At 46.3% G+C, this 17,909-nt stretch overlaps 1 protein-coding gene across 1 annotated transcript in view; it reads right to left on the minus strand.

Moving 5' to 3' along the window:
• Positions 1-16,749: 16,749 nt before the first annotated feature.
• Positions 16,750-17,909, minus strand: part of LOC138733426 (sushi, von Willebrand factor type A, EGF and pentraxin domain-containing protein 1-like) — a 152,185-nt gene continuing 151,025 nt past the window's right edge. The window contains exon 50 of the mRNA XM_069880597.1: positions 16,750-17,107. Within this exon, the coding sequence (XP_069736698.1) occupies positions 17,077-17,107 (31 nt within the window). The 3' untranslated portion in view covers positions 16,750-17,076. The remainder of the gene's footprint in view (positions 17,108-17,909) is intronic.

Consider the following 17,909-nt stretch of genomic DNA (forward strand, 5'->3'; position numbering starts at 1 on the left):
GATGTGGAGTCTGATACAGACAGGATGGCCCACCTGGATCCACTGGTGACCACCCAACTAAAATTCACTTCACAGTGGAGACTTGAAGCCCTGTAGCAGAGAGATAAAGAATAAGAAAAAAAGAAAAGAAGAAAGCAAGAAAATGAGAAATTAGCAAACACTAAGGAGTCCATCTGTCTGGCAGAGTTGCTGAGCCCTCATGACTTCGCTGCAAAAGCAGAGGCCCAAAGCTTTGTGCTTCTGGAGGTGGCTGCATGCCGTTCTTCTTCCAACGATGCTCCCGCTGCCAGGGGTGGGGACAGATTAAGTCAGCTCAAAGGTGCAGCTCAAGCTGTGACTTCATGTTAGGAAAGAAATAGTTGCCCTGCCCTGTGGAGAAGAGCCCTCTCTTCTGCAGAAACCTTTCTGCACAGGGTTTTAGGGGATGACTAATCTCTTGCTTGGGAACAGCATCTTGGCAGCTGACAACCCCTGAGATCCTCTGCTTTCTTCTTTTTAAACCCTGCTTGCAATTTTTGCATCTGCCAAAGGCAGATGATGCCAGCAAAGTGCAGTGTTTTTCATTGTCTTCACACTAGCTGCTGGGTCATAGTGGCCTTATATGTCGTGGGACACTTCAGGAGAGCTGTGCCAGTGTTCGTCCTCGCAGACGTCTACTTTCAGCAGTGGAGCAGTGGTCCAGCAGGAACAGATGGTGTTGCTGGAGCTCCCTGTAGTGCTGGGCCTATTGATGGCACCTGAGTGGCGATGTTCAACACCTTTGCTTTAGGTAGAAATTAAATGCCTTTCTTAGCATTTTCTGTTTTTGTTGTGGTGACCCTTGCTGAGATCCCTTGGGGGAGGCAGGGCCAGCCCACCCATGCAAAGAAGAGGGAAAGTGCCACACATTGAGAAAACTGGCAAGCAAAATGATCTCTTTTAACATATAGCCACACTACCAAAGCACTAGTGGGCAAACTGGGCATCAGGCAAACAGGGCGTGCAATGGAAAGAAAAGGTAAAACTCAATATTTGGGATAATTTTCAGCATCATCCCATTTTTCTTGGTAGAAATTCTCTAAGTTAAAGCCAAGACAGTGAACATTTTTTAATCTCCCTCCTGTCATCCATATTCACCTGCAGTTCTCGGAGCTTTGCTACTACAAAAAAATTAAAAAGACAAGTCCCTTCCTTTCCTCTTGCACAAATCTTACTTTGTGCTAACTTTGGAGATACTTGATAGTACAATAAAGGGTCACTGTCACCCACAGCTACATCATCACCATGTGTTCATGTAGTTATCTAAATATGTCTGCCCAATGTAGTAACAAATCTTTAGCCTTCAATGGCCAATTCCTTGTAAACTTGGGTCACTTTACCCTACTTGTACAGGCACAAGATAATAAGGCACTGCCTTTGTATGAGTAAAACCAAGTTCTGTGAGCCTCTGGTATTTTACAGCTGAATGGGTTTTGAACATGTATATCTGCTGTACGCACTCCTGAGCAGATGTTTTTTCTGGCGGGGTGGTTCACGTAATTGGAAATCCCAGGGATGAGATTTCAGGAAAATGGCCAGCTGAGAGCACATCCTATGTGGGTCATGAAGCTGCTTGTTTTCAATCTTTGGTGCTGAATTTAAACAAGACTATGCAGTTGATCTGGCTGATGTGGAGAGACTGCTGGTCGGCATCTCAGAAAACACTCTCTAGCTTGTGCACATCACTGATTTTGAATGCATCTCTTCAATGTTTGGAGTTTTCTGCTAAGATGTACTGGGCACTGAGGAGGTTAAACTTGTGGCTCTCAGTTAAACTTGGCAGCTCTGTGTATGCTCCATGTCCTGAGCTGGTTTAGGGAACCAAATGCAAAACCATCTGGGGGCCCCTTGTCTCCCTGAGGCTACCTTTCAGGAAGCAGAGCTGCTCCCAGTGCTCAGCTGGTTCCACTGAAGACTTCTGCAGCAAGAGAGGAGTGATGGTGTTGAGAGGTAGGAACTCCCTGCACTGAAGGTGTGCTCTGGGCAAGAAAAACATGGGCTTCAGACCAGAGGCTTTTAGGGATGGTTGCTGCCTTCCCAGGAGCCACTTACCACTCCAATGGGATGTAAGTGGCTGAGCAGGTTGGGGACAGTGTGCTGCATGTTTTAAAGGAAACAAAGCTGCTGCTTCCCAGGTAGGTGGCTTTGATTGCATATCTCCAAAATGCAGTCTTTTTCGTAGACTTCAGCAGTGACCAGCAGTCACGATAAACCCAAACAGCCAGTTTAGACCAGAGGCCCAGGCAGCACAGCGGTGGATTTTTCTTGCATTTTGGAAGTATTTCATTTGAAGAATAAGTGTTTCAAAAAATGCAGCTCGCTGGGATAAAGACTTTTTAAGTGAGACACTTTTAAATGCATTACCTGCACTGCTTTGTTATTAACAACAGGTCCAGAAGCTCAGTTAGCTCCTTTATGTGACAAAACACAGAGCTATTTTACAGCCCACAGCTTTTCTGTTGCTTTGACATGTCAGTGCTTTTGTAAGGAGCTTTGACATACTCTGTCCCACCTCCTGTCCCAAGTGGGACCCCATTGTGCCATACTTACATTAGAGGGGTAACAAAAAGAAACCCACTTTTAAAATACCTTAAACCACGATACAGCTGTCCACACCCTGCATTTACTTTCTGAGTTACCAGTCCCATTTGCATGTCAGAAGGTCAATGCAAAGACCTTCACTCGCAGGAGGAACTGTGCCAAAGCCCCTCAAGACAGCAGGTGCTGGGTTCATCAAGATGCATCCCAGTCCTCACCTGCAGACTAAGACTTAAGGATGGACCTCCCTGCCAGTTTGTCACACATTGCTTCTGCTTCTCGTTCCTCCTCAGGGGGAGGACTTCTCACACTCTGACCCTGCTTCAGTCTGGGGTCCCTGCTATGGGAGATAGTCCTCCACAAACTTCTCCAGTGTGAATCGCTCCCATGGAGTGCAGTCCTTCAGGAACAGATGCTCCAGAATGGGTCAAACGCAGGGTCACAAGTCCTGCCAGCAAATCTGCACTGGTATGGTCTCCTCCACTTGGGTCCACAGGTCCTGCTTCCCACAGAGTCAAAGCCTTCTTTGGGCATCTCCCTGCTCCAATGTGGGGTTTGCTGTGAGATGCAGGTGGATGGCTGCTCCACCATGGACCTCCATGGACTGCAGGAGGACAGCCTGTCTCACTATGGTCTTTACCATGGGCTGCAGGGGGATCTCACCTCTGGCACTTGAAACACCTCCTTCCACTCCTTCACTAACCACTGTCTGCAGGGTTGTTTCTCTCACATGGTCTCACTCCTCTCTCTGGCTGCTGATGCACAGCAGGTTTTTTTGGTCCCTTCTATAATATGTTGTCTAAGAGGTGCCTCCACTGTCACCGATGGGCTCAGCTTTGGCCAGCTTGGAGCCAGCTAGCACTGGCTCTGTCAGATATATGGGAAACTTCTATTATCTTCTCACAGAAGCCACCACTGTAAAACCTCATGCTACTAAATCCTTGCCATGCAAACACAGTACAACCAGCCACAAGAGGAAAGGCAAACGTGTCCTGCCACTCTAGCTATGGAGGAGTTTGGTGAGTGTGGCAGTGTTGCTGACTTGACAAAAAGGCCATTCTGCAAATGTCTTACCTACACCACTAGAGCACTTCGATGGTACCACAGTTTTGAACTGCTTCTGTGTTTCTGACAAATCCCAGAGCCATCCACTGAGTCTGGCATTCACACCCTGTCCTGCTTCATTAAAAATGTGTTGCAGGCTATTTCTGTAGCGTGCAATGCCAGCACCTTCTCCACCAGAAATACAGCAGCACACACAATGGTTATGTTCCTGCTCTGCTTGTGTTGGCAAGTTAGTGAGCAATAGTGTGGGAAGGCTAGTGAATCTCATGCCTGCAAGTTGTGTGTGGGGAAATGTACCAGCAGGATATTCATGTACTGGAGGCAGACAGAATTTTTTGGTATAAGGTCTGTGTTTCTCAGCACCCTGTCCTTGCAGTATTGCCACTGTAAGGCATGAGGTCAGGCGCTCTCCTTGTCATAGGTGACCATGAGAATAGCTGAACTTCTTGCTAGATTACTCATTTGTAGTGTGCTGTTTTAATCAAGAAGGGGAGAAATGAATGGAAATGATGGGGGAAGAGGCAGCTGAAACATGTCTGGAGTTTACAGCCGGCACCTTTGAGCAAGCAGAATTTGCAAGCCTTCTATAGCAAAATGTATGTTCAAAGGATATAAACAGGTGCTCCCCTTTCGAGGCTGTTTCCTTAAGGAATGTGATGGGCAGAATCATAACTTAAATTTATCCTTTCTGTCCTATTTAGAGGTTCATGTGCATCCCAGGAAAGACCAGTTTGTTGTTACTCATTAAAAGTGTATTTTCCATGGCCAAAAGCAATTTTCAAGAGAGGAGTGCATGCTCTTTCTGTTCTTTTCTGTCTTTTTTTTCATCTTTAACATATGAATGTTCTCAATACCACAGCTCAAGCAGATCCACTGCCAGTTACAGTCACTATAGCAGTAGCCTTCTGTGAGAATCAAGATGAAAAAAAAAAGGGCAGCTACTAGCAACTGTTGGCACTACAGAGGCCGAAGTATTTAATGATGTATTTGCATCAGCCTTCATTTTGATGTGAAGCCTGCATTTTTGAGCTGAGTGTTACAATAAACATCAATAGCAAGCAAGGACATCTCAGACAAGAGAAGGAGAGGAAGAACCCACAGCTATTTGACATCTACAGGTTGTCATTATTCAAGATTAGTGCAATAGTTGCCTTAGTCAATCCCAGAACTATTTGTACTTACTACTGAAAATTTATGGAGGACAGGTAAGGTACCAGAAGACTCAAAGTGCACCATGGCACTGCACAGCAATTATGACAGATTGTATTATACTGCACTAGCCTGATTTTCTTCTGTGGTGAGGTAAGAGGTGATGCTGATACAGTGGAGCAGGACACTTGGCACATCGCTTAGCTCTGCCAAGTTTTATACCTTCTCCTACATGGTTCTTTGCAGCATGGTTTAAATGAGATTGCTAGAAGGTGGGTGCAGATTTTGTTAGGTGGCTGCATCTGGTGCCAATGCTTTGTGGCCACATTGCAGGTAATGGCAGCAAAGTTTAGGATTGTTTGTGGATTTTTTAATTTTTTTTTTTGTTAGTCTAGTCCCAGTTGGTATTTTTATTATTGACCTGGATGCTGGACTGTGGCAAGTTCCTCTGACCTCTGCAGATGACTTTAAGCTGGAAGGCATTGCTCTGGAGCACAGAAGTAGGATTTAAAATTATTTTGGCAAACTGGAAAAATGGTCTGGAAAATAAAAGGGATATAAAGGAAAGGCAGAAACACTTCCTTGCATCCTTTGCATCCCTGCAGCATGTCTGGGAAACTTCTTTCCCTTCTGGTGGCTGACGAGCTGTTCCTAGGCAAATTGAATAGAAAAAGATAAAACCCCACCCTTTTCAGCACAGGACTTAAAAAAAAGGGTACCTCTTATGGCTCATATGTACTGGCTGGATAGTACTGACTTGGAGATGGACTGGAGGTGGTTTGGGGCCCAGGTCCTGGGTAATAAATGTGCCTGTTGTGGGAGCTCAGCCGTGAAAACAAGAGAAAGGCTTTGCATATTGAATCCTTGGGTGCTAGGGGGCCCTGTGATCATCTGATCGTGGAGACGTGGTCTTGGACATGGCCTTGGACTTCGAGGTAAGCACTGAGGAAGGGATGGACAGAGATGTTTCCCTTCTCCCTCCTTATCTCTTTTCCTTCCTTTCTCCTCTCTTTGTTTCTGTGTAATTAAAAATTAAGTCAAGTAAGAATATAAACATCGCTGGAGACCATAAGCAAATGTGAGGAAGAGGAGGAATGTAGTAAACATGAATTATATTGGAAGGCATGGCACCCCTGCCATCCTTCTTCCACAGCAACTGGTGTGCTGGGGGAGACTGCGGGATCAGAGGGCTCTTCGCCCTGCACTGCGCAGGGACATTGAGGCTTTTAAGTATAAAAGGCTCTTGAGTGTTGCTGAGAAAAACAGTAGAAAGTGGAAAAGTGTGTTTACGGCTACTTTTAAGGACAGGATGGCTTGTCTAAACCAGGGCTTATGCATTCTGAGCATGGTGGCCATGGTGGGATGCCAGCACTGCAGGCACTGCCAGGGCAATGAGAGTGATGGAGCTGCAGACCAAGAGTGTGGGTCAGGCTTTAGCCTTCAGCTGGGTCTCTGCTGCTGGTAGAGAAAAGTCTTTTCCTCCAGTCCCTCTGCAACCCACAGTTTGGTGTGGGTCTGTCCGTGCCTGCCCAGCAAAGCTAGCTCATGTCCAGGGTCCACATAGATACAGATGTGGAAAGAAGACTTTAGCCAGGAGCATGCTGTGAGCCCACAGTGGGGCTGGCAGGAGCGTCATGAGCCCTGGTACAGCTCACCAGGCTGCATTACTGCCTGGAACAGTGGCTGCTGAAGAATTTACTGGTGAGGCACAGCTGCAGATACCACACATAAACAAACTCTGACAACACAGTTGCTGGGTCTCATGGGGAAGAAACAGGGTAAAGGCAGGGGGAAAAACAAGACAAAAAAGCTGTACAAGATGTTACAGAGACAAGGAGAACTATACAGCTGCAGCTACACATAGTATGGAGAAAGCTAAACCGTACCTTGGGCATCCCCTCCTTGGCTGCAAGGGCTATTCAGCTCTGGCATGGAGACACCAAGGCAGGTGGGTGGGAAGGTGGTGCTGCAGAGAACCGCAGGGCACAGGCAGCTCTTCTGGGCTCCCAGGAGACCTGCTACCGGGGTCTGAGACTGAGGGCAGAATGCAGCAATGTGGCCAGTGCACAAGCGCGTTTTATTTGGACGTATCAGTCAGAACACATCAAATCCTGGCCAAAACATCATGAGGCTGGCAGGGAAAGGGAGTCATCTTCATTTGAATCTTTTAGCTAAATATGAAGTCGTGTGCACTTGCTTTGTTCACATGGTAAAGTCATTCTGGCCACCTAGAGGACACCGTGAAAGAAGAGCATTGAGAATAGCATGTTCTAGGAAAAAAAAAAGAAGCTGAATGTCAAAGCATTTTCACCAAGACTAGATCAAAAACCTCTCAGGGAGAGGACTCTCAGAGAACTGTTTTACCCAAGGCAGCAAAGCTCCTCAGGCTACTCTTTTGGGCCATGAGAACCCAGTCCAGGCCTGATGTCCTTCCTTTGGCCTCTCCAGCATCAGCCACTGCAACTGCAGGCAGAAGGTGTTTTGCTGTTTGCCCTTGTGATGCTGCTTTGCTGGTACCAACTTTAAACCTGCCAGTAACGGGCTTACAGCCAGTTACTTACACCTGAGGACTGATGAAACCTACTGTAACTGTAGCCTAGCAGCTCTCTGGGGAGGCCACCTGCAAACAGTGCCTAGGTGCAGGCACTGCTTTTGAGGGGAAGTCAGAGGAGCCTCCCGTGAGGTCCCTCTCTTTTCTGGACTGCCATGGGAGCAGTGCAGTTCCTCAGTGGAGATGCAGTATTCAATCCCCCACCAAAAATCTCCATGAGCTGGGTGTGGGGCGTCTTCTCTTGTAGGGCTGCCAGGCTGGTCTGAGTCAGGAGCTGCGCCAGCAGGCAAAACACAGGTTATTTGGACCACCATTAGATGGATATGGGGTCGTGTGGCTATGGCAAATGACAGCAGGGCTAAAAACCTTTTCTCATGCCTGCCACTGTTTCTGTCCTGGGGTGGGCAGGGGAGGGCAAGGGTAGCTGCTGTCTGGGTGCCTCTTCCCAGCAAGCAGGAATATATCAGGTCTGACTTGGATCTTTCCAGATAAACCTGAGCATCATGAAACAAACTTCAGATGCAGCTGGCTTCTTTTGAGGGTTTTTGGTCCTCTATTCTAATAAGTGTCATCTTCAGCAGTGGATATGCAGTTGTGGTAGTTCCCATCTAGCTGCATCAGTTTCACAACTGATCTGGTGGGTGGTGCTGCTGATGCAGTGACTAATGAGCAAGAAGGAACCTGAAATCCTGCCACTTTCTAGTAAGTTTGCAAAGACCAAGCAGCCAAGAACTCGCCTGGCTGTCAATCTGCAGAACTGTACCAGGGGAGGCTCTGCAGACACTTACAAAAGTCATCACATATCTTTTTTTTTTTTCAATCTTTCCCTGCTTTCAGTTATCTGCTGCTTTTATGGTCCTGGTGATCCCACATAGACATGTGGCTCTCCCAAGGTTTGTTGCATACTCATCTGTCTGCCTTTGAGGCAGAGGTACCCTGGTGGTGGTGCCAGGTGGGACTTACACCTCACAGCACCTCTGAGAGCCCCATCAGATATTGGGTGCAAGCTCTGCTTGGCAGTCACAAGCAGGCAGCAGTACAGCCTGGAAAAGGAGCTGGAATGAGCCAGACGGTATGTCTCCATCCCCTGTTCACAGCTGGGCATGTTACTAGTGCCTGTGCTTTAGTTTTTCCATCTTTGTAGCTAACCAGTACCTGCAAGTCTTGCTGTAGAAATGAATTATATGTGGCTGTGGTCTACGAGCAGGCCAAGCTCAAGCCGATCTGAAGAAGATCTGACCTGAAACACTTGGGGCAGCAGTCTGGCATCACAGCAAGTGACATCCACACATTGTGTTGACAGCAGAAGAGTGTCAGACCAACCCAGCCACGGCAATGCATCAGTGTGGGCTGTGACAGAGAGCAGCAACCAGCATCCACCCTACTTACCCACCACATCCAGGCAGAGATGCAGAAAAGCCAGAGCTCCTGGCATCTTCTAGATAAAAGCCTGGGCTGCTGAAGCTCTGCTTTCAAGTGTGGTGGGACCGAGGATTTCTGTAGTCCCAGCATGGGACAAAAGGATGCTACACAGGTCATAGCTCTTGGAGGCTAACCAAAGATAGACCCTCCAGATAGAGGCCACTGCAGCTCTCCATCAGACTGCAGATGGACACCAGCTTCATTGCCCTGGGCAGACTCTTGACTTCCTCTGCTAGACCCATCAGGTTGTCTGCTTGGCATCTGGCTTGCCCCTCACCCTGTTGGATGCACGCCTGCAGGCTCCGTAGCATTCACTTTTGGTCCAGAAACACCTCTTCAAGAAGCTGGTTGCGCATGAGCACTGTGGATATATGTAACCCATACACAGGTCTTCCAAGGCAGCCAAGCCAATGCACTGGGCATTGCTTCTGCATGCAGGTGCCACACAGAGCAGCGCTGCCCTTGGAATTGCTCTTACTGGGGCAGGGCAGAGCAGAGGAAGGCTGCAGGGCACCAGTGGCTGTGGTCCTCACTCACTGCTTTGCAGCCCTGAAGATACCTGCCAACCTGCCTCACTATGTCTGCATGATCAGGCCGTGACTAAACGTCCCATCAACAGGCTTCTGCTGTTTTTAAATTAGGAGAAGTCACTTTAAGCATAGGCAGCTGATCCAGATCATACCCTGCCTCCCATACCTCATTCTTGCCTCTCTAGAACAGGAGATGTGGAGCTGGGACAAGCGCAGGCACTGGTTCCCCGAGCATGGCAGACACCGTGCCTCTGTGCAAACATGTGTGCACAAGGTAGGTATAGAAACAGCTCACGTGATGGGGAATATCAGCCATGTAGGTTTTCTCACAGCAGAGATTTTCTGCACTCCCAACCCTTAAGACATTCCTCATCCTCCCACATGGACATCGTCTGCCAGTTCATGTCCCAGCATACACAGAAATGACAGCAACTTCATCTCACCAGTGCTGGCCAGAGGAAAATCCTAACCTTGCTGGCACCAACACAGAGATGAACCAAAAGTCACATAGTCTCTGTGCAGGCACTGCTGAGCTGTGAGCCAGTCTTTATTTCGCTCGCACCTAGGATTCTGATGGTGTTGCTTCTTCCCATGAAGGAAACCTGCACCTGGTGTGGATGGGAATAGCCAGAACACCAGCATTCATTCATACCTGCTTCCCTCCCCAGGGGCATATTTGGTTTTGTTGTTTTGCTCAGGAAGGATTTGTCGTTTCTAACTTTAATTTCACACCATTTCCCCTTAATATAGTTATCCTTCCTTTATGTAATTTATTGCCACGGGTACTTACAGCACCTCCCTGCCTCCCTGCTTATTAGTGGCAGGATTAATTAACAAGATATTTATCTTTTACTCCAGATCATTAACCAAGCTATTTAATAAAATCAGACTAGACATCTGGCCTAGCAATACCTGACTGGGAAACTGCCTATGTTAGCAGCCTTCTATGTTCAGCTGATGGGAAATAGCGAGTGTCAGGTACTTAGCAACCATATCACCAGTGTCTGCAGGGCAGGCACCATTTTCATATTTATTATAATCCATAATGTCTAAGGCTGCAGTCCAGAAAAATGCTTAAGCTTGTTTTCAACTGCATAGGTGCAGCAAAGTACAGTAAGTGCAGTAATGGTTGTATGACATGGCCAAATACTTGAGTGCTTTCTGAACTGCAGCTTTATTGAGATTTCCATTACTGTCATATCGGACAGCCTCCCATTTTGCTAGCATGGAAAAAGAGCATTTGCAGGGTGCTTCCCTTACCAGAATTCCCCAAATGTCCTGCGCTGTGCGGAGTGAGATGTGCCCAAGGCTTTCCCTGTGCAGTGCTGCAGGGCTGCTCCTGTTCGTCACCATCAGTAAAGTCTGCAGGCATGTTTGCCCTGCTGTGCTCCCAGGGGGTGGGAGGTGGCCCTTCCTGGGCTCCCATGCCTGGTGCCCAGCATTGGTGCCTGCCCGCACCCCTCTTCTCCCAGGGTGGACATGCAGTGGCAGGACAAGGCCAAGGTTCTGCTGCAAGGTTTTGGGGTTTGTAGAGGGTGCTGTGAACCTCCCCTTTCCCTAGGGAATTGCTTGTCTTCCTGGGTCAGCCGGAGATGGCTGTGAAGCCTGGGTTCAGTGCTTTGTATGGCTTGCAGGCTCCCAGTTGGCATTACAACCCTGCAGAAACAGCTAAAAGCAGTAATTCCCTTCATAATTCTCTTGGCACTGAGCAATATTTGGGTCCTTCCTATGGTGCATGCATAAGGCAGACGATCTGGAATTCTGCACCAGTGCAGATCCCTGCTCATGGTCCCATCGATCAAGCAGCAGCCCTGTGTTCAGAGCGGCACAAGCATAGATGCACAAATCCTGTGTAAGCCACACCAGCAGAGCAGATTTCAAGGAAAAGGAAGATCCCAGGCTGCTGCAGAGCAGGGGGAGAAGGGAGCAGCATCTTCTCCCCACCTATTGCATAGCCAATCTGAATATGCCTCTGCTCCTTGTTCTAGAGGTCTGCCCAGAAAACACAAGGGCCAGCCTCCGCCCCAAGGCTCCGCAGGCATTGCCTCTATCTGTAAATTGGGAGAAAGGGACAGCAAGGCAAGGCAGGGCAGCAGCTGCGGGAGGAGTGCTCGGTCCCGCAGGGTGGCTGCTGCCATTTGCTGTGGCTGCCAGCCGTACCAGCATTTGCACAGCGTAATGGCCCTTCCCATTGTGCCTCCCACCCAGCCAGTCAAGGCTGCTGGTTTCTTGTCCAATGAACCCTGTTCACTTCGAGTTAGTTGCAAAACTCACGATGATCCTCTTATAACAGTGAAGGAAGTACTACAGCCACAAACAAAGCCAAATAAATGGACTATGCTGAGGAAGCAGCTAGGAGGGGAAAGGAGGGAAGGGCATGACTAAGAGCTGACAGGGAAAGCCCTGTATCTGTTTGCAGGGCATGGATGAGCAGGGAGTGGCAGCTGCAGCGATTATTCTTTGCCACCGGGTTACGTAAGGACAGACTGATTTCCTGAGGCTGTTGGGATAAAAAGGAGAGAAGAGTGCTGGATGGTGGTGCAGGATCAGTCCTCATCACGCTCCTGGCCTGCTAAACAGTGTAAGCCAGGAGCATCACAGTGCCAAATTGTTCCTCCCCAGCAGCCTCCATTCTAGCTTTTGCCATGAATGCAGGCGCTGGGTGCAATCAGAAGTGGTGGTGGTCTGGACTGGCTGATATCATAGCCTCAGTTTCTGGAGGTAAAGAGGGGACTCAGGTTCCCAGGATGATCTGCTCAGCTCCTCTTGCTTGCAAATGACAATCTGAAGGAGGAAGATTTATACTCAGCAAAGAGACTAGACTGGGAAGATTAAGATTAGTGCTGGTCCACTGGGCTAGCAACTAGGTATATGGATGACATCCACAGAAGGGCTGTTGGTAAAAGCCTATGACATTTTTGAGTTCCTTCAAAATATCTTAGGATCAACAGACAAGCAGGAGACTTATGCAAGATGGGTCCCAGTTACTCTTTAGTGATTTTTGTGGCATGGGACTAAAGTTTGTTCAGCTGTAAGAGAGACTAGGCTTTTGGAAATAATAGTGCAATTTATTAACATGACTTTTCAATGGGGAACTGCAAACGTAAGTAAATTAAGAGGTCCCAGGCCAGCAGTTTGGACATACTGAGCCAATAACTTGGAGGAGATTGGGAGGAGTGGATCAATAGATGAACTTGGTAAGCAATTTTTGCGATAACTTCCGGACACCCCTAAAGACTCCCTCAGAGCACGTGCAGAAGGCGCAAGGAATGACTTAGCATTAGAATTACATGCAAATATGTGATTACATGCATGATGAATAATATATGGCTTGGTGTAACTTTTTGTATAAAAGAAGGTAACAAACCCCTTGAAGTGTACTTGTTTTGAAGAAAACCTGCAAGCACCCAGGATTTGCACAAACCTGAATAAAACGGTATTTCTCTCAATGATACAGTTATTGGCTTATTGCACACTGGGTAATGGATTTGACTTTTTGAACAATAGGGCTACCATTAGTAATGATGGTAATAATGCTTAAAGCTCATGTGTCTGCTTCTGTCTGCAGCACATTTGTGTAGAAAGAGGAGCTCAGGTGGCCTGTAAAATGGGAAGACCTGAAATAACCTTCTTCTGGTGATGCAGCCTGCCGCTGGCTGGGAGAAAGTCAGCCTCATATCCACTAGGCCATGGATGGTGCTTCTTGTAATGCAAGGTGGTCACACTCATCCACCCACATGAGCGATGTCTGCCAGGATGTACCAGCCTGCACCAAAGAATCATGTCAATCAGAGTGTGAAGACCATCAGCTCTTAGTGATTTGAACTCATCTGGGAAAGGCAGCAAGCATGCAGACCTTGGCAGGCAGGCACTACCCACTACCAACACTTCAGCCTAGAAAGCAGAGGTATGGAAATACAGCCCTGGTCCTGGGAAAGGAACTTACCATAAATGGGATGGATACGTGAAACAGTGCTCTGCTTCATTTGCCTGTGTGGAAATAACCTTAGAGAAAGAAATCAATAATCATGCTGCATATTCCACCTGGCCTGCCTCTGGGTGCTGCAATGCTTGTCTCACTGCTGGAAATAAGCGGTCAGGTTATGTTCTCCGGGGAAAGCATCTGCAGTGCAGAAAAAGCAGCAGGGATCCTCCCCGCAGTGAGGATCCAAACTTCTCTAAGGTAAGTCTGAGATGCACAAACTGCTTCTGTGCTGAGATGCAAAAGAGATCATTACACAAATCGTCCTTTAGGTAAAAAGGTAACTCCTCAGGTTAACAACCGCTGGCACATGTTAACCTTGTCCAGTGCCCCTCTGAGAAGAGTCAACAGGCATAACATTCCCACTGTACTTGCAAGAGCTGAGAGATCTGACAGACTCCCTTCAGCAGACTCCCTTCAACATTTTAGTGTGTTCAGTTTTGATGGAAAAGAGGACAGGGCCAGGGAAAGACCCCCATTCTTACCACACTGCCTTCAGAATACAGAGTGCTACCTTACTTACGCAGCAAGCATAAGATCTGAGTCTGCATGCAAAGGCAGCCTAGCTATTCCCATCAGGATTATTACCAGTATTTGGGGGACTGTAAATTTGACACGTAAATCTGTATCTTTTCTATCAGATAATCAAATTTCAAATCGAATAATCAAATAAAATTTCAGGGCTTCATTAGCAGCACTTTCTGTAGACTCACACCACTTTTTGGCCTGATGGCTTAGGGGTAGGCTTTGAAACACCAACCACCTTTTCCACATCAAAGACTCGATTTATGCCTGTGTATCAAAACAATGAAAGGCTTACTAGCAATGCCTTAAAAAAACCCACACCCTATATCTTTTGACTGCTATGTCCTATATGCTCCTTGTTTGGAGGAGTAATGTTTGATTTACAAAGTTTTCTTCCTGCAATTTTTGCCTGAACTGCCTTTGAATACAGGTGTCTCCAAAGCTTAAAAAAACCCCAGTCTTGGTGTAGAATAAAACAGGTCATATCTCCATCTGGTGTAAGTAGTAAGTGAAGCAGGTTTTACTGCAGTTTTTTATGCCAGTGATAAATTTGGTCCTTACAGGTTTTAAAATATGCTCTAGGATTGCAAAAATCAGGTGCTTACTGTAAATTTATCCAAGGATCAAAACTGGACTAATCTAGTACATCCTTTTAAGATTACTGGCAATTATTTTGTCTTTTCTCTTACGTGGAGCTCCACTTCCCTAAAACATGAGCTTTGCCAGCAGCTCCTAAAGGATAGATGGGATTTTCGTTTTGAGGCATTAAGAAAAGAGTGCAGTGTTGCCTCTATATGGGTACTAAACAGGGTGCAACTTTATTTACAGTGTAAAGTGCATCACACAGAAGTCGTTTAAAACATACAACAAGCAGTGACATAAATGACAATACAGTACTGGGTAGGGAAGGGAAAGTGTTCCAGCAAGTATCAAAACATCAACAGCACTAATATAACAGCCTACAGTTTCAGCTACTCTGCCCTACCACCACGTGTTGAATGGGTTGATCCCAGGACTCCACGTACTAGTTGCTAGCACGAAGCTGGAATACTAAAAGTCATCCCACAGCCCTCAAGTCTCCAGCAATGCCCTGCCAGCTGTAAGCATTGTCCTCACCACTGCTGTTCTGCTCTGGAGATCACAAGGGCAGAGTCAGGGCACACACCAGAGAACCACAATGGAAAAGGGACCAAAACATGAGAGTGACATATAAATAAAGATGTGCTCTTCTCAACCATGTGCTTTGTCCCTTGAGAAGCCCTGTGTTGCTTACTGCAGCTTCCACTCAAATGCTGTTAAGGCAGCATGGAAGGCAAGGAACAAAGTGCCTACAAATGGTGGTAACTGTGGGTTAAAATGAGGACATTATTTACTGAACACTAACTTCAGTCAGAGCTGTAAACATTGATGGCTGTGGAGTTGGGAGACAGAAGTTTGTTGCTACGTGCTAGGAAAGTCCATTTAGAAAAAGAAGGTTGTGGGAGCTGAAACAACAACTCTTCAGCTGGTTGCAGCTCCCACTGGGAAGGAATCTACATTCACATTAATCTGATCCCCTAATGACTCCTATTCTTTATTATCTGGTTTTTTTTTGATTGGCTGAAAGCTTTTACTGGCTCACAACTTCGCCTGTTTTTTCATCCCCAATTCTGCTCTTCGGCTAACAGCCATCAGTTACATGTCAGTATTTACTAGTGGCCTATTACTGTAACTGTGAGCTCATTTTGGTGTTGTATCAGTTTTCTCTGTCCAAGTTCATGCATTCATAAAAAGAAGGTAAATCTATAAAGGGGGAAGGGTGGGGCAGGGTGTGCACACTCTTATTCCAGATGGTAACTAAGCAGGAATTTTATGGAAGGTAACATTTATTTCTCCTCCTTCTTTCCCAGCGATGACTGCAAGTCACACTTTTCTGTTGTTACTGGGAAAAATGGAGTTTCTGATCAATGACTGTAATATCTTTCTTCATAAATCAGACTTTTTGCTAACCAGAGATAATTACCAAATACTTGACCTCAAAAAATGCATGTGATTTCCAACTTGTAATTCCACCACCCTGATTCCACCACCGTGATTAACCATAGGTAAATCTTAGCATGTCAGTTCACTAGAGCATGACTTAATGATGTTAGTTAGCTATGTGTTATCCTCAGGTGCAATGGGATCAACAGCATGAGAAAGAGAAAGCCAACAGCATGTGTGCCCTCAGTACTTCTCACTCAGCCAAGCACTTCTGCCAGTGCGGGTACTCCAGAGGCCTCTTCCAGTTCTCAGAGGGTCTGCATAACACAAATACAACCTCTCTGTGAGCAAATAGCAAAGGTTCACCTGTAAACATAACTGCTGCCTTTTCTATCTGTTGGGGACAGTAAGACTTTGGGACCTAAAACTTGTGTATCAAAAGCAGTCACCTGGCAGACAGCTGGTTTAAACAGGAAAGGGATGCCTGTTACAGGCAGTTAGTAAGTAGGCAGGTACCAAGTGAAAAGTGCAAATTTCAGTGGTCCACCTGCTTCTACTATTGGATCCTGGATTACCCAGATTTAGAGCTACTCCTGAAATGTCCATAAGCCAAAAATCCTCAAGCACCCTTGTTGGCTAGATCTGGTCCATCTTTCTCTAAATGACACAATGCTCTCTCATCTTTTTTACATTTTTGACTAATTTACCAATAAATCTCAGGTAAAATTCATGCTGGTGCTTTCCATTAAGTCATCTCCAATGACATTAATGTCACATAATATACATTACAGAATCTGCCTCTTATGCCCACCAGAAACTGTGGTTCACAACACGGACTTTATCACATGTACTTCTAATTTACATCAACATTTCTGAGTTCAGAAACAGGCCCAGTGCGAAGTTTAGTGGCTCGGTTAGCCTTGCATAACTATTCTTTACCGTTGAGTTGCTGGACAGCAGTATGCTTTGGCAGATAGTAAGAATTGCCACATTCTGTTTAATCACAGTTGGCAGTATAGTACGGTTTAATTAGCTTATAGTATATCAGAAATGGGAGGAACGTCACTGTACACAACCACTTCTTCAGTGAACAGTGTACATGTGTATGGTGTGTGTGTAGCAGCATATATTTGATAATACTTTTGTAAATGAAAAATACAGATGATTTCTTTAAAAATGGAAAGATATAGTAAAAATGTATCACAAAATAAAATACAAAATAAGGGAGCTGGGAGGGAGGGGAAGCAATGGATTTGATTTACAATGTATTAGATTCCAAGCCCTGGTGCCTAGGCTGAAGAAAGATATCTGAATGTAGAACTGCTGCTCTGATGTTAAAAGGGTGAGAATCCAGCCTTCCGTTTCCTGTGTCACAAAACAAAACAAAACAAAACAAATCAGTGCTGTACTGAACATGCCAAACAAGAACAACAGCGAGACACAAGAGGATGGTGTCTGAAAGTATATCAGGGATTAGACTGCCACAACTCAAGACGGCACATTGAGAGGTAAGAGTATGGTTGTGGAGAACAGAGACAACTGGAATTTAATGTAAGTCATGACTCACCGCACAGTGGTTTGTCCTGGATGCTGAAAAAACCTTTAGGCCCTTTCAACTTCCCCTGTAAATCACACCTACTTAACTTGCAACTGCGAATCTTTGCTATCATGGCACTTATGGCTGTTCTGCCCGCAGTGATTTTGAGTACTAAGTGCAGTATTGTACCCTGTTAAGAGCCACCAGCATCTGAGACCAAAGCTTAACAAAATACGGAAGAAACCTCAGTGCTTGTTCCTGCCCCTTCCCCTCCCATACCCACACCCTCCTGGTTCTATGTGGTAAACTCCCTCTCAAACATCTCTTGAAGGGTGAACTGCTAGTCTGCAAGCCTGTAGAACTAATGAGGGTTAATGATCCCCCTTCTCTTGGGCTTCACAAAGCTGCAGAGCTGTGAACATGAACCAGAAAGAGAGAGAGAAAAAAAAAGATTTCAATTTGTATTAGCCTGAAACTTTGCTTTGCCTCAGAGATCAACTCCATAATTTTAGTCTGCCAAATCCACTGAATTTAGGTTTCTCTGCTTCCTATCCTAAAAGAAAATACTATCAGACTTCAGATGTGTAGTTTTCAGTCTAAAGCTGGGTATTGTATGTCAGCAGTAGGTTT

Source organism: Phaenicophaeus curvirostris, chromosome Z, assembly GCF_032191515.1.
Source record: "Phaenicophaeus curvirostris isolate KB17595 chromosome Z, BPBGC_Pcur_1.0, whole genome shotgun sequence".
NCBI lineage: Eukaryota > Metazoa > Chordata > Aves > Cuculiformes > Cuculidae > Phaenicophaeus > Phaenicophaeus curvirostris.